At 38.3% G+C, this 17,209-nt stretch overlaps 1 protein-coding gene across 4 annotated transcripts in view; it reads left to right on the forward strand.

Annotated features, from left to right (window-relative positions):
- Positions 1–8,104, forward strand: part of AKT1 (AKT serine/threonine kinase 1) — a 73,299-nt gene extending 65,195 nt beyond the window's left edge. For all 4 annotated transcript variants that reach the window (XM_026075962.1, XM_026075963.1, XM_026075961.1 and 1 more), the window contains 3 exons: positions 671–758; positions 5,709–5,811; positions 6,479–8,104. In XM_026075962.1, the coding sequence (XP_025931747.1) occupies positions 671–758; positions 5,709–5,811; positions 6,479–6,558 (271 nt within the window). In that variant the 3' untranslated portion in view covers positions 6,559–8,104. The remainder of the gene's footprint in view (positions 1–670; positions 759–5,708; positions 5,812–6,478) is intronic.
- Positions 8,105–17,209: the final 9,105 nt, after the last annotated feature.

The following is a 17,209-nucleotide window of genomic DNA, read 5'->3' on the forward strand; positions in this document are numbered from 1 at the left end:
CTAAACTGATTGCATCTGTAAGCTGTGTGGACAGTTTTATTTTGGAGTAAAAGTGCTTTATCTTGATGTACCTTAAGTCAATAAAACACCCTTTGTACTTCCTTGAAGCCAAGGAGGAGGAAAGATTTGCATACAATGTGATATTATCACTGCAATTGTCAGCTGTTTTCTTTAATGGAAATTTAAATCGGATTACATAAATCAGTTTGTCTTAAAAATCCTTGCCTGTTTTACTCTTCAAAATCAAATTCAATTTTCCTGCTGGCATCACTCTAGAAAATTGTAAGGGGTGGTCGCTTTTTAATTTAGAAGGAGAGAGGGCTAAGACCTTTTACTTGCAGGATCTGCTCCAGTCCCTAGTACAGCATCATTTCCGAAGGCCAGATCTTTTGAAATGTTGTGTTTGTTTTAAGAGAAACCTTAATTCTATACCACTAAAGATTTCTTAGCATGTTTTCAAATCTTATAGTGGAACTATTGAAGTCTAAAATAGACTATCGAGACCCTGTGGTTCCTGCAGCCCTTGTACAAGAAACACATGCAAAATGTAAACACTAGAACTCTCAAATGTATCATGTAAACTCAGAACGTTTTCACTACTATTTTATGAAAATTGTATGAGAAAAATAGGAATACTCAAATATTTATTTATTTATTTTACCCCAAACAGGTTAGGTGGTGGTCCTGATGATGCGAAGGAGATTATGCAACACAAATTCTTTGCTGGCATTGTTTGGCAAGATGTATATGAGAAAAAGGTACTTGTATAACTGTTTTCCTGCAGTGAATTCTGTTTGTTATATACTGAAATATACTGAATATTTCAACTTTATTGCCTTTTATAAGGTACTCAGAAGACCTCCATGAAAGAGGCTTGCAATTGCTTTGTAACAGAGCTAAATTACTTCATTTCTTAAGTACTGTAGTTGAATTACTTCTGAACCAAAGCTTTTTATTTCCTCAAAGAGAGAAGTATCTTGCAATTAGATACTTGTTTCTGTAACTGAGTAAATAGGATGTGACCTAAATTGCTTCTAAGTTTAGACACTATATAAGCTTGTAAAATGGCTTTTCCTGTGAAATCTTGTTTCTATTTCTCACTATCAGTTGAATTATGCCCTGCAGTTTATGGAGCCCAGAAGTGAGTTATCACTGGTTCCTGAGCATGTGGAAGTAAAAGTGCCTAGAAGCAGTAGTGGGAACGTAGCTGTTCCCTTTCTATAGTCTTGGCTTGAATAATAAAATTAGATTGAATTAGGCAAGCACAGGGAAGTATAGGCTTTTATATCAGTTCAAGTCTAATTTTTTTCATGACAGAGGGAGGATGTGAAGTATTTGTTTTTTGGGTTTTTTTTCGTTTTTTTTTCTCATCAGTGTTCTTTGAGACCCATTGAATTTGTAGGCTTTCCAATGGGAGCCACTGAAGTCAGAGACTGACCCATTCAGTGTGGATATATTTCATCAGTTCTTGTTGTCTCGCTGCCCCATTCATCCACAAATAATTTACTCCACTCATCCAAGATGTTCTGTTTACCCCTTTCAGGGTGATCTGCTGTTGTCCTCTTCTTTTTGCTTCTTAACAACCACATTCTCTGTAATGCTCATGTGAAATGCAGCTGCCTAGAACTTTGGTCTGGTGATTCAAGGCTTCCATCTACTGAAGCCACATGGTCTTGTTCTGCCTCAGCCTTCCCTCTGCAGCTTCTTATGACATCAGATAGATAGAGTTTAATTTCTAAATAAGGTTTAGTTCTCCTTCCAGTTGTAGGAGCAGCTAAGAAACTCCTGTACCCTAATAGTATGCTGCTTTTTAAAATTACAAAGGCTTTTTAATAAATACAGCATTTAATCTGTTCCGAGTCTAAATTCTTTGGATTATTCTGATAAAACTATCAGAACTTTGATAAAACTTCTGATAAAACTGTGATCTATTAGTAATTCCCATATTCTAAAACATAGAGAATAATACTGCTGGTTTCCATATTGTATTGGGAGAATTGTCCAGTGCTTTTATACAGAGAGTGCTCTGTCTCCTCCTCTTTCTTCATTTCCTCACAGATATGTGTGTGGCTAAAGTGAACTGAAAAATTAAAAAATAATTACTTCTTTGTGCCCTTTGAAGTGTATTTAGAGCTTTGACCCCTGGCCTTTCAAAGCATTCCTTGAAAGAGAGCTGGATGCAACCATGAAGTGGGTAGGGCAGGAGGGAATTGTATTGAGTCTATACAGCGTAATGTAAAGAGTATGTCTGAATTATTGTTCTAAACTTGAGGTTACTGTCTTTTGACTCAACTGTCAAATTAAATACATGGGGTTTTGCTAATTTTCTGCAATTTAAGGTTAAAAGCTGATAATGGGACCCAAATATCTTTGGTGCAATTATTTGTTAACAAGTATGATGGTAGTTCTGCTTCCCTGAATGGAGGAGAAATCAAACAAGCTGGGGCAGCTGATTTATCCGTAAGACTGAGAAAACCTTCATAAAATGTTCTTTAGTGCTGTGAAGATTTTCCCAAATGATACATGCCATGCTGACTCAGATTGTTGTGGAAACTACCAGAAAACTCCAGATGTTAAGTATTTTGGAGAAAATTGTGTGCCAGTCGAGACTTCTTCTGTCTTTAGCTTACCCAAGCAGGTTGGATTCTGGTTTTTGCTCCTGTCCAGTTAGGTACATCTGAAATTGGATGTAAACCATTAACTCTTGCAGAAATAACCATACTGTGCAAATGAAGAGGTTTTGGAAAGCCTGTGAGTAATTGCTGTTGTACATTCTGGGTGGTCCAGAGAGGATCTTGTAGCATTTACCTGAAATGCAGTCTCAGAGAAAAGCTGAATTTTGTCAGCGGCCAGCAGTGTTTATGTGCTAAGCTTGGTTACCCGCTATCTCCAGATAATGGTGAATATGTTTGAGTATAGGCTTGGGGTAATCAAGACCACTTACTTTGTAATTAAGCTTTTTGGAAACGTAACTTTGCTTTGAATTATAAGGAGTTTTGAATAACTGGGATTGTCCCAAGAATTTAAAATCTTCATTAGAAGATCCTGGAAAACTGGTGCCATCTGTAAAGAAAGATGCAATTTAATTTGCACTATTTTGCTCACCCACAAGCAAAAAGTACACAGTGATATTTTAATCATATGTTTTTTCTGTGTGTGTGTGTGTGTGTGTGGTTCCCCCCCGCTTTATCTTAAACCAACATAAGCCTGCAGGTCTTATGCTGGTCTGCAGCAGTGGGAGACTACAGGTGGCACCTCTCTGCCAACTGGACTGCAGAGCTATTGCAGTGAGAGCTTTCCAATGAAACAACGTATTTGCTGGGTAGAACTAGTGTTACAGCTTTCTGCTGCTTCCCCTCTGTTTCCCAGTTTAATGTTCTGAATTTGACAGTTAGGAAAACTTTGTCTTTTGGGTCCATCTTACTCTATCTCAAATTGTTTTTAAAAGATATTAAAAAAGGCAAAAAAAAATGATGTAGGCAGCACTTGCCTCTCATGCACGCGTTCTGACTTAGGACTGCTGTTCTGAGTCCTTCTGATGTGCCTCGTTCAGGCATCTGCTGCAGTGCCCAAGTCCTGAATCGCTGTGTTGCACACAGCCAGTTGGGGCAACTGGGAGCAGTACAAGTGCCAAAAACACCATTAGCTTAAAGGGCAGGATAGAACTTCATACTCTCRTATGCATGCATATATTGTCAAAAAGCAAAGCAAGGTTCACTTTAAGGAATAGGCAGAAAACTGCTACAAGGATAAAGAGAATAGAGTTTTAAAATGGGAGAGAAACCATACCCCTCCTCAACAAGGTTTTTATACATAACACCCTGGTATGGCTTGATTGAGAACAGAGGTAACATCATGTGAAGCATTCCCTCTTTGATAGCTTAAGGAGGAATGTAAGGCCAAGTGACTTATGGCTTTGGCATATCCGTTTTTATTTTCATTTCAAAATTCAGAACACTTTAAATTCACAATATAAACCCACTTACAAAGACCTTTTTTTGGTTTGTTTGTTTTTGTTTTTTTTCCTAGGAACATGTCAGGCATCTTTAAGACATCCATGGGCACATTAGAATCATTAGTAATTTAAAAAAATGATGATGAACATATAAGAAAGCACAGCTGTAGTATAATAAGCACTTAATATTTTATATCCTTAATATTTAAACATTGTTTTTAAATTGTAGACTTTTTCTTTGTATTTGGAAATACCCCCATATGTTAAAATACTTACAYTGAAAATAAAGGAGCTTTATTGTATTCCTTTTTGTTTGTAAGGCAGGATAACACTTTTAAGTGTTCTTAAAACAGATCAGAAAGATGATCCTGGTGATAGGGAGCTTGAAGCTAGTGCTTTTCTTATTAACTGATTGATTTGTCAAGCAAATGATTCTTTAAATCTACATTGAGGGGAAAAAATGGGGGTGGAAGAGAGATGTTTTGTATCTTCAAGATTTGCTGATATTTTCCAGGTAGCAGCTTCTCTTGGTGTAGTGTTTCCTTCTGTATGAGCAAAGCGTGCAAGTGTCAGTGTCACTGCTTAATTCCATTTGGAACAATTTACCATTTGCCTGGATCAACCTTTACCCGCTGTTTCAGTTTGGAAGCCATATACTTCCTCAATCACGCTCCTGAATTGTTGCCTAGTGTGGCTCTGTGCTATTAAAAGATGGCCATGTTTAACCCCAGTGGTGGGCAAACTGAAGCCCAGCATTGAGCGCTATTACATGTCCTCTGTGGGAGGACTGAAAACAGTGTTTACGTTCTGTTTCTACTGTATCGTGCAGTGGGGAGGTGAACAAGGTCTGCATCCCAGCTACGTTGCCCTCCAAAATTGTACGCGTTCCAACTCCGCGCATCTGTATACAACCAGCTCCGCTGCGCTGCTTCCCAGGCTTTCTCCTCCTCCAGCCCCAGTCAAGCAGCTCAGCTCCATCTGGAGTTCCTGTTGCCAGGGCTTGCCTCCATACACATGGATGATTTCTAGCCCTCCTGCCCAAGTGAGTTGCAAGATTAGGACCCAGATAGCGCAACTTGTGGTTTAACAGGAGGAGAATGTTTTCTGCTGAACTTGCCTGTTTCTTGCAAACACTCCAAATTTATTAAGTTCAGAGTTGATATCAAACTGCTTTTTGAGGACCTAGAGTATAATGCTTAAGGTTGCTGCCTTGTCCTAGATTATCCCATGTTGGTTAGATCTGCTGCATGGTTGCACACTGAGCTTTATAAACACAGTGGCTCTGTAGTTTTAGGGGTTTTGTGAAGTTGAAACCTTCAGGATGATACGCAAGTCTAGCTGACTGATTTGGTATCACTAAGCATGTTTCTTCTTCCTTTTCATCTTCTCCAAGCTTAAATCAGACAAGATGCATTCCGCAGTTTGCATATGATTAAGTGGTGAAACAGCATGTGCTATTAATTTTTAACATTTATAAGCACATAATTTATTACTTGAAGAAACATTAGGAGCCTAAGATTTTCTTTGTGCAAACAGTTTCTAGGGGAAAAACTCTTTACGTGTCCCACAAACAGCACACACACACCTAAATAAATATACTGGATACTGTTCATTTTATATGAACCAGGGTTTTTATTTGCTTTAGTAATACAGGAATGGCCACAGTAGCTTATAACACTACTTCAGATCCCACCTGTTTCAAACTGTACTTTAAGAACTTGTATATGGACAGTATTTTTCTACTTTTTTATAGCTTGTACCTCCRTTTAAGCCACAAGTTACATCTGAAACAGACACAAGATACTTTGATGAAGAATTTACAGCACAGATGATTACAATCACTCCTCCTGACCAAGGTAAAGCTTCCCAAATGTTTCCCACTATCTTCCCTAGACAACCAAAAATAATTTGCTGTAATGCTGTCCAGTCTCTTTAGAACATGTGAACAAAACACCAGTTAAAACTTGTGTGTTTTTCCATACGTGCATTTGAACAAGAAATTGGTAAATTGATGTGAAACTTCTCACATATCTTTCCGACTTGGCAAAGGAAAAAACTGTTTTAGAAGGTATTATGATTATTGTGCAGTGTCTTCAAAATCTGCATTTTCCCACTGGAAAATAATTCTGTTTAAGTTTTGCACATGTATGACTGTACRCACATTGTGTATATATCTAAGCAGTCAACTGAGTGTGGTCTATATTCAGTCAAAATRTATTTTCATGGTAACTGAACATGTTTGATACTCTGAAATGGTGACTACCAAAAATTCAGAACAGTGAATACAGATATAAGCAGTGCAACTCCTAGTGATACTAAATGGACATCAGAAGGACTGATCTTCTGCGATGCCCATTTGATGGGGTGAGATTTAAGACTTCCTGKTTTTTTTTGTCTTGTCAAGCTGTGGAAGAAAAAAGCGACAGTGAATTTGTTGAAAGAACTTAACAGTGCATTATCTTGCTGTTTGCTTATTTAAAATGAAAAAGTACTAAGTGTTGTCTAATGTTTTTCTGTTCTCAGATGACAGCATGGATTGTGTAGATAACGAGAGAAGACCTCATTTTCCTCAGTTCTCCTATTCAGCCAGTGGAACCGCTTAATGTTTTGCAGTGTTTTCCCATTCAGAAACAAAACAGACTGCMTTTTGGGGACCTTACTTCAATGGACACTAGAGAACTTTCTATATTATCTGAATTACAAACTGTGTTTGTATTACAATTTAGATGAATTTGTAGGAAGCCTCACAGATTCTGTATTTAAAACAATTCTTTGATGCATTTTTGAGAAGGAAACAAATCCATTCTTAAAGTATTAAGTCAAGGCTTTTATGCTGAATGACCATAGGTTTTTAAGAATATACACCAAAACTGTTTACTTTAGAAATAATTAAGGTATTCAACATATCAGCAACTCTGACCAGAAAATTCCCTTATTTTATTTATTTCATACAGCTCATTATCTAAATATAGAATCTGCACTCTGAACAATTAGATTTATATAGGAAGATATAAGACTTTAGTAGCTAGTGCAATAATATAAGCAACAAAGTGAACAAAACTCTGGAGGTTTAAGGTTCAAACTCATTTTGGACAGCAGTGAAGTGTCATCCTACTCCAGAAAACCAACTATAGGAACAGCATTAATGGCCTCAGTGAGGTAAATCAAAAAGCAAAAGTTATTTTTGTTATAACATCTGCTGCAAGACATTACATATCAAATTGAATTCAGTGGAATCTAGTCCATTGCTACATTGTACAGATGAGTATTCCATTCAAGACAGTGCATTTAATTACTCCATTTGCGTAGAGTTTGGGAATACTTAATAGGATTGGCTTCTCAGAACATAGCAAACATTGTTTTACCAATCTAAACTGAAATGCAACAGTGCAAAATCACCCACTTTCACCAGTGTATAAAAATACCATACAGGTCTAAGTGAGAAATCATCTTAATGAGCGAGTCAGCCAGACAAAAGTACATTTTGGCACTGAAGGTAATGACTTGTTGCCGCTTTTTTTTTATGAAAAGATATATGAATATATATAAACACTTAAAGATTTTTTTGCATCATGCCAGATCATTTCCTCTTTCTTGAGTGTGCATTAAGGTATCAGCTGACAGTTCATGGTGCCTTCTCACTCTTGAAGATTCACTTTAACAGTGTTTCCCATGTGTAGGAAAAAAGCTAGGTTGAAACTTCATATGTGTTTGAATAATAATGGTGTTCAAAAAGTGAATTTTTGTTTTCATTTTTAGTCTTAGTGAAAAATTCCCCACACCCTATTTTTTGTTGTATCATGTTTCTTTGTAATTTTCATAAAAGCAGTCTTATTCTGTCTCTACTGCGAATGAACTTATTGCAGTGTAGGTTGCATTCTCTTAAAYTGCTTTTTTTTTGTTTTTCATTCTCTTGACTGTATAAAAATGATGACATGTACTGCAGTTAACTAGCATTTAATTTTTTTATTTGAAAGGGAGTATATTATGAAAACCCTCACTTCCCCTTTCCATCAGAAACTGCTGTTTGCACAGAGAGCCCATCACCTTGACTTTTTTTTTTTTTTAACAACGTTGAACTCTAGTATTTTTACTTATGATATGAAAGTTTCCCTCGACATACTAAATAAAATTTGCTTTAACAAGTTAGGTTCTTATTTCTTGTGGTAGGAGCCTTCTGGATTTGTAGAGATGCAACAACTGCTCTCCAGTTTCTCAGTCCCTGAAGTATGCACCTCTCTTGAGGGACTTAGCCTTTTCTGTCCTTCATCAGTCGTTTCATCTCTGTGCTGGTCATTATTCAAAGATAATTTTGGAAAAAGTTTAAGTAATACAYCCTGTGCCAGAAATACTTTATGTGTTGAGGTGAATGAGGACAGGCCTCATTTTGCTGTCCTCCTGATGCCAGTGAGATTGTGTTACTGAGGCCCTAATCTTCAGAGTTATTTCTATTCCAGTCACTTGGGTCAAGGTGCAATGTATAATACCACATCTCATTTCTAGAGGCTAGTATTAATTGTTTCTAGGACCTAGCTATGTGAGGCTGGAATGTCCTTTTAAGAAGAAAATATAGGGGRAAAAAAAACCCACAAGGATTACAGTATGCTTCAAACTAAGCACAGAATTTGCAACTGCAGTAAGATGTCTAAAATATTTTTTGGTTCAAGAAACAGGCTCTAATTCCCAGCAGCGTTTACTGCACATTTTATGCAAGAATGGAAGGTGGAAGGTGGGATCCATATCCTGTAGAGGATACCTTAAATTGATGCCAGATAGCCCATCCCATTCTGCAAGTCTGATCTCATAACTGCTTCTAAACCTGCCTCTGAGTTTGCAGCCAGCCAGAATACTAAGTCCGAAGAACTCATCTGCCGCTCTACAAGCTGTGACAAGTTCTGAGCTAACGTACTTCATGCATCCAAATATAGGCAACAMAAATGAGCAAAGGTTACCATAATCTCCCCCAAGCAAAACCTGGTCTTCCAAGTGCAGCAGCAGATACGGATCAGATTGTTTTGGTGAGGCTGATTGTTTCAGAAGGGTGTTTTTTTGCCGGTTGTTGCTACTGGATTTTGTTCTAACTCCCATATATAAAGTGGAACAACAATAACAACAAAAATGCTGTCAGAATCTAATAAACTTAGTACTATTAGCAGTAGTGAAGCTGGGAGGGCAACACCTGCAGTGTCTTACAGATATTTTTCCCCATTTCACCTGGGATTTTTCAGAACACCTTGCTTGTCATCTGTGATTGAATGATTATCCCCATTACAGCTGTCTACCTGGAAAGGTAAAGTATGCTCTTTAAATTCTGATTTAGCAGAAAAAATGGGTAGCAGCATATTCATTATTGTTAACATACTGTTGTCCTTCTTTGTCAAGAAAGTCTGTGACCTGAGTATCTCCTTCACCTCAGATTACTTTCATACCTTACCTGCAGAGACTGCTCAAAGCTTGCAGATTCTTTTAGATCATATATTAAAAAACACTTCTCTAACTACCTGTGCAGCCAAAACTTCTTCATTCTTTCCTCTGGCATTTACAAATGTCATCTTTGCTCTGGTTTTATCCATTGCAGCAAAGATCATTTTACTAGCCCATTGGTTTGACAACTTTATTCCTCCTTCTGTGTTTTTTCCTATGTTGACTACTATTCCTTTGGACCAGGCTACTGGTCTTCCTTTTTGTAGGCTGTTCCTGTGTTGCCTGTCACTTTTTGTAGACTACTGCTGAAATAYTGGTATCGGTGCTCCCTGTTCCATGTTTCTGCACAGCTGTTTTTGTCTTCATGTTGGCCTTTGTATTTGGGAGGAATGTTCCCCAAACACCTATCAAACTATTGCTTTCCCTGAAATCATGCTTAAAACTCTCCTTGCTGTGATGTCAACTCAGGTAGTGCTGCTGGTCGAGCTGACCCGTACTGTCTCCTTGCTTTTCCCTGTTGCTTTTTGCCTTGTACTTAGTCCTTGCCCCCGAAGCATGTGCAGAGCTTAGCGCAGTGGAGTCCTGGTTTGTGGTGAAGATGATGTATCCTAAGTGCTACAGTAAAGCAAATGGTAAAACAGCTATCTGCAGACCACTAGTAGTACACATATATTATAGCCCAGGAACTCAGTTATAAAATCAGATTGGAAGGGGGGAAAAAAAMCCCRCCCTTTGCAACTGTAAATAAGTACACTCAGTTKTTCTCTGTCTAGCAYTGACTGCAGTCAGGAGAAGACAAGGTCAGCTGAACGTTGGTAGAAACAGAGATACAYTGCTGCTTGTGCTATTTGGGGTTAAGAGGCTTTGGCAGAAGCCAGGTGATTGTGCAAATTCCATTTCATAACTTCCTGACAAACTAAAGCATCCACTACGATCCCATTAAGATATGTCAGATTGCTCTCCCTTCAAACTGGGAAAAGATCACTTTGGTTTATAGCATTCAAAACTCCATACAAGCTATGACCTCTCACCCCCACAGTAAAACAAACTGCTATTGCTTCATTTTTCTTTCTGCATCATCATCTTTCCAGAAGGTAAGCTCCGCATGCTCCCCAGCTGCTGCACCACTCTCATCCAGGCCTAAAGCATCTTTTCTGCTATTTGAATTTAATCCCAGTTTTCCACTTAAGAAACTAATTACCAGAGTTTTTAGAAATTTGAGGTAAAAATTTTTTTTGTAAGAGTTTAGCAATCTTTGCTTTAGTGTGAATTTTCTTTTGTGGCATTTAGAATGTTTACATACATTTAAATGATCAATACAAGAGTACTGTATACTTAATACACAGAAAACACTCTTTGCTTTGCAGAGAACACATGCCAGGTCAGGTTTTTGTCTCCAGTAGAGAAGCTTACTAACATAAGTGCCTGTGAGAGTTGCATGGAGTTTCTACCTGAGAAGTTTGGGAATTGATGTTAGGAGGAAGGTTTGATTTACTTCACTGTATCTAAAAGAAACTTGTAGAGGTAAAAACACATTTGAAGAAATGAGCCTATGTTAAAGGAATCTTGTTTCTTCAGTGCTATATATTGCAAATGAGTGTGTTTGTCTTCCACTTTTAGCTCAATTTTCTTAATAACAGGGAGGTTAATTGCCACTAGAAGTAAGACTAAAAGAACACACAGTGCCTACAGCAAATGAGCGCTTATTATCCCAAATGCAGCTGAGTGTACAGACATTTCTTAGCTCTGTCTAATGGAACATATGTTGCATTCTAATCAGGTGATGACTAGTTGCTCTGTGTCTGAAATCATTTTAAACAAAACCGTTTTACTTCAATACCCCCTTCCTGTGTGCTTTTTTTTGTCTGTTTGTTTGTTTTAACTGCTTTTTACCCTCCTACTTTTGTGAGCGTGGTGGGTCCTCTCTTGAGTACTAGATTAAGGACTTTGTATGTGAAAACACTACTTACCTCTGTGGTTCTTCRGAGTGCTGATAGCCCAGTTGTCAGCTTTTTCTTCACTGAAACATTGCTTCATGTGGTCCTCTGCCTCTTATTGCTCACTGCCTTTTTCCCTAAACCTGGGCTTCTCGAACTTCTTTCTGTCCTATGTATAATTCCACTCTATGTTAAGATCCTATTTTTGTGAGGTTTTCACATTGTTTCTTCCAATCTTCTATCATGTTGCAATACTTGCTTGTATTTTGCATCTTCATCAGGTCTTTGAGTTTGTCTAAAGAAGATTCTGACCTCACAGACTGTGGTTGCTCTACTTTCAGAATTCTGAGGGTCTTCACGATTCTGCACGTTGTTTCAATGATACATATTTTCATGCCACAGAAGGTGCTATAATTATTTTGAATATAAGACTACAAATTCTTCACAGAAACAGAACCCACAATCACTACCCCAAATGTTATGATCTTTTGTTATTTGTAAATTCTTTACATCATCTCTATTTCCTTTCATCATTGTTTATTTTCTTACAGTACTGATGCTGTCAGCCAGACAACTCTGTTGTGTAGTACCAAGAAAACTCACATCAGAAAAAATAGTGATCGTGCTCTTCAATACTATATCTGGGAATTCATTGAAATTTGATTGAAATAGACAAAAAAAAAAGTTCTTAAACTTCATATTGTTTTGGAAGAAGCTAAAATAGTAATTAATGGTAGTGGAAATGTTCTTCATTCAGCTTATTGATGCAGAGCAATTGAAACAAATTGATCTTCTTTTAGAAGTCAATTTGGGCAACGAATTGAAATACAAGAAATCCCATTTAAACATAAAAAAGTTTTTTAACTGTAAGGGTGATTGAACACTGGAACAGGATGCCCAAAGAGGTTGTGGTGTCTCTGTCCTTGGAGATACTCAAAGCCCACCTGGACAAATGTCCTGAGCAACCTGCTCTAATTTACCCTGCTTTGAGCAGGGGGATGTTAGACTAGATGATCTCCAGAGGGCCCTTCCAACCTCAGTCATTTGGTGATTCTGTGATGCTATGAAATGGTTTAGGCCCTGATTTTGAGAGAACATGCTTTAGTGAGGGAGGTTCTTGATATATTTTTCCATCTCTGGTGTGTGTTTATACTTCAAGACTGACAAGACCAGTATAACACTTTGGAGAATATTTTATGGGGTTGATGTGAAAATGTAATGGATTGAAAGCATCTCATGATCAATGTAAATCAGCACCATCCTTGCTTTGATAGCTTCTAGTAGTACAAATACCATGTTTTTCTAATTTTGTTGTATATCATTGGCCCTGGTCATCCCTAGTTCACTGTATTTATTGTTTTAAGCAAAACATGTCTTTGTCCAGTTTCTACATACTTAATTGTATTATAGTTGGAGTTCTTTCCTGTAAGTAATTTTCTCGGTGATAATAACAGTACACTGTATTCCAGTATGTTGTTACTTATTGAATTGGAGGCTGTTGGAGCATACCTTTAAAGCAGGAACACCAACATTGCCCTTGTGGTGTTTGAGATGGGAGCAGGCTGGCTGGGTAGTCTAGAGTTGATTCTGCCATGACTGTGAGACAAAACCCTAAGTGATATTTACTCTTTCAAGGGAAGGATTATGCCTGCTTTGCATTAGGATTTGCAGCCTAAAAGGATCCTTTGGCTGTTTCTGAAAGGAGGCATTAACAGTCTCGCCACTAGTCCCTTTCGTCTCTGCTTGGTTTGGGTGGTTGCAGCTTTTCCTCTCCACAGCGTGTCCTGTCCAAAATAGACTCCTGTAATGTTCTTTTCACCTACCTGATACGGTCACTCAGAAATTGTTTCTAGTGCAGGCTGTAGCTGCCAGCTCCCTTAAGGTAGCTTGCACCTGGCATTTTACAGCTGTGCCCCATGGATTTGCATATGCTTCTAGTTTTCTGACTGCAGTTGAAAATGCCAGTTTGACTTAGGGCTCTTGACATGATTGAATCCAGCAGCTCTCCACRTTGCAGCAGTGCCTCAGTCATGTGCCCCAGAACATCTGAAGGCAAGGTGCTTGGTGTGGAGGCTCCATAGTTTGAAATTTGCTTTTTAGTTTTAATTCAATAAAGTGCAAATCTGATTTTGAAGAACAATTGCGGTACCTTTTCCCATGCTCAGGATGTGGGATGATACAAAGTTTGGGTGACATTTTTTTTTTATGATAGCTAATGAACTTTTCTAATGTATTCAATAAATCATTCTGATGATTTTAAAGAATTTGTGGGTAGAAAGATCAAAACATAAGCCCTTTTATGAACTTTAATAATGAAAATGCAGAGAGTGATACTATTCTTAAGACAGATGGATGCAGGATATAGTAGGCTTTCCATATATTTTCAGCTGCCACAATTGTTCCTCATTCTGACATTATTGGGGGAAAGGAGAATCTAAATAGGAAAACAGGAATATTTGATGACAATCCAAAAACAAGTATAAGATGGATTTGAATGAGAATGGAGTGGGAAGAGGAAGGTCCCTTTTTGCAAATGGAGACTGAAAAGTTGCAGAGGAGGGGAAGTGTAAAGAAAATAAAGCAGTACAAAATGTACTTATTTACAGAGGTGGGGCTGTCATAAATTTAATGTGCAACCAAGATAAAGCGATCAAACTTAGCATCTCCCTTTACTTGGAACTGTAAAACCTGAAATCATGTTACCTTTCTGAAGTATTACTTTCTGTGCTAATTTGCTCCATTATCAAGGAAGTAAAGATCAAAGGTGCCTGCTTGTTATTTAAATGATCATTCCTTAGATACGCCTTGCTTTTTCTTGTTCTTGTAGACAGATCGTTGGGTGGTGATGAAGGTGACGTATTCTATTCCTAGGTTGCCCAATGGTTTTCTGGATTACTTTGAGAAAGTTGTGTCATGTCTGTGCTGCTTATTTGTCAGTGATAGAATAAGTATCCTAACACTACAGTAGAGCGCTGAGATTGACTGATGAAATTAATATGTAAGAGTGAAGTAGTGTTGTCTGTGATTCCTCTAGGCAAAACATACCAACTGTCTTATAAGATCAATACCAGAAACTCAGTCTTTGYTAGCAGTCTCTTGATAATAAAACACAGGCATGTTACAAGAAAGTAAAAGTCAGCAAGGGAACTTTTCCAGTGTGAAAAAAAAATCCTAGAGCCAAATACATTTACCTATTTTTCTAATAGGTTTAGCTCAAATTTACATAGAACCAAAGTGCATGCAAGAATGTGTATGTATGTGGAATATGATGCTGGTAAAGGGACTGGTGGAGGCCTATAGTAGTCAAGAGGTGCTAGGGAGGAAGGCTGTATGGAACAGCATGAAGAAGCATCCAACTCCCCATCTGGAARAATCCCCCACAGGATCACAGGGAATGGTAATGCCATCTGTCTTTCTTCTGCGGAGTCAATCTTCTCTCCTGGGAGCAGAAAAAGAACTGGCACATTGAGGTGGGCCTTCACTTCCCTGCTGCACTGAGATTGGATGTAGTTTGCTGTGTGTTACCTGTAGAGAACAGGCTTCTCTATTCTGCGCCCCAATTTGCCTACTGACCTTTAAGTCAGTTTTGTCCGAACTTCCCTTCTCTTTTTTGTCCTTTGAGTCTTTTTCTCCTTATGATATATCCCCTTTCCCTGTCTCTTTCCAGCACACATAAAGTAATCCCTTCCCTGCCTTCTCTCATTCTAATTTGTCATCTTAGTCGGTTTCAAATCATCTTCTGGAGTCCCCTCTAGAGGGTGTGTTATGAACTTGCTGGATTACCTGKCTCTTAAAGAATTGTTTTCTCTTGTGCAGTGTGCTGATGCTAGATGCTCCTTAGCTTCCTGTGGAGACATGAGAGGTCCGATACGCATCTACGCTCCCTTTTAAATGTCTGAGGAAGCTGCAACACCCTGTTTTCCTTGGTCTCTCAGAAAAGTGCAGATTTAATGGGAGAAAGGACGCATGCTAGCTAAAGCCTGTAGTGTAGTCCTCCTTTCTCCCATTAATATTATCTGATATGGCACATGGGCTTCCATGTCCTGGGAGAAAGTCCTGGCTATAGCCTAAGGGTTTACCTTAAGACTGGTCAGCCTAAGGGTTGCCTGTAGAATCTTGACAGATGCRTTTAGGGATGAAATACTGACCTAAACAAAGCAAAGAGCATGACTCCCCCTGAGGTTTAGTGATTTCCTGTTCCTATTTATATTTTAAATATCAATCCTGCTGTGTAAGCACAACTGGAAATCACTGGAGTAGGAAAGGGAAAATAACTGTCCAACACCTTTCATCATTCAATCCTATTTCTTTAGTAGAGGAGTTGGAAGGGAGTCAGTTGCTTAAAAAAAACTGGTCATTGCTCTGTCTGGCCTCCCTTTCTGTTCCAGGGTGTCCTAAAATTTGTGTGCTTAGTTTTCCAGGTGTTAAATGGAAGAAATTTGGGGAAGGCAAAGCAGACCAGTTCTCTACCCTTTTTATCTAGTTTATCTTTACACTGTGATACAAACTATAGGGTTTRCCTATCCAGAATTCTCTGTAAAAATGCAGTTACATCCCTGATAGGAGATGACTGAAAATCTCTGATGGAAGACATTTACATATTTATATGTACCCACATATATGTGTGGGCACCTACAGACTCTTTAAAACTCTTAAAAACTCTTTAGAACTCTTTAAAATCTGGGAAACAGACACCAAGCCTTCTTCAGCAATCAAATGCATTGCATCAGTCTGCAGGCTGTACAGCTTGAGATATATTTAATCCACTTTTCCAGGGGCCTGAAAAGTTTGTAGTCTTACTCCAAAAAATTGGTTAAACTCTTGGAACCCAAGACAATCATGTCATTTCCCACCCCACTTCTGATGAACCACTGAGGCTCTCCATCTTGGGCACCCATCCCTCATTATCCCCTAGATACCCACTGATCTCATTTTCCAAGAGGAACTGTGGGGAAGTCCTGCCAGGCAGCTTCATGGAAATCACCCAAGAAGCTTCAACACCCAATTCCTGGATGTTACTATCGGATCCTGTAGTTACCCTGCTTGGCTCCAGCTAGTCTGCAAACACTGCTTCAAAATAAAACCAAGACAACATAACCTCCCTATTGTGTCTTCCCTTCCCTCCCCTTATTTAGGCAGTTAAATGTTGAAATACAAACATATGGATTACATAAATTCTTCTGTGAATGGCCCTGTGCTTAATATTCAGCCAAACCAATGGTTATCATTAAACAAATGACAACACTGGAGCATAACRCAAATTGTATACAGGATCAGATCCTCATCTGCATAGCTCCATTTGSTCAATGACACTAGGCTGATTTACACTAGCTGACAAGTCAGTCCTCTGGGCTTTGGGTTAGTGCAGTCAGCTAACTGCTACGAAGCCAACAAGGAATCCACGCCATCCTCTTGCAACTCTTAAAGAAATGCTCTTGCATCTTGCTAAACTCTGAATGAAATGAGGTTTTAGTAACATTTGCAAGAAGAGCAATAAATGATAGCAAATCTCTCAAACATAGAACATCATAATAAAGAATGTATGCACAGCTAAGCAAACCAGACTAAAACAACTGAAACAAAATACTGGTGGAGACAGGTTTAAATATAGACTGACTCAAGAGCATGTGAAGAGAGGTTCTGCTGCTGGGGCAAATTGTCTCAGTAATATGAAATACCATAGGGAACATGTCAGAATAGTTTGCTATAATACATAAACAAACAAAAAAACCCTGACCTACCAAAGTTCTTTAGTAACTAACGATAAGTCCTTATGTGGGACCTTCTGGCTCTTGCCAAAGCTTTCTGAACAATAATGAAACTTTGGAGTACATTATATTAAAATAAGTATCAAAATAATGATCTTCAATTTATGTCACACCATCCAAGAAGC

The sequence above is a fragment of the Apteryx rowi genome, unplaced genomic scaffold, assembly GCF_003343035.1.
Source record: "Apteryx rowi isolate R43461 unplaced genomic scaffold, aptRow1 scaffold_415, whole genome shotgun sequence".
In the NCBI taxonomy this organism is placed as follows: domain Eukaryota; kingdom Metazoa; phylum Chordata; class Aves; order Apterygiformes; family Apterygidae; genus Apteryx; species Apteryx rowi.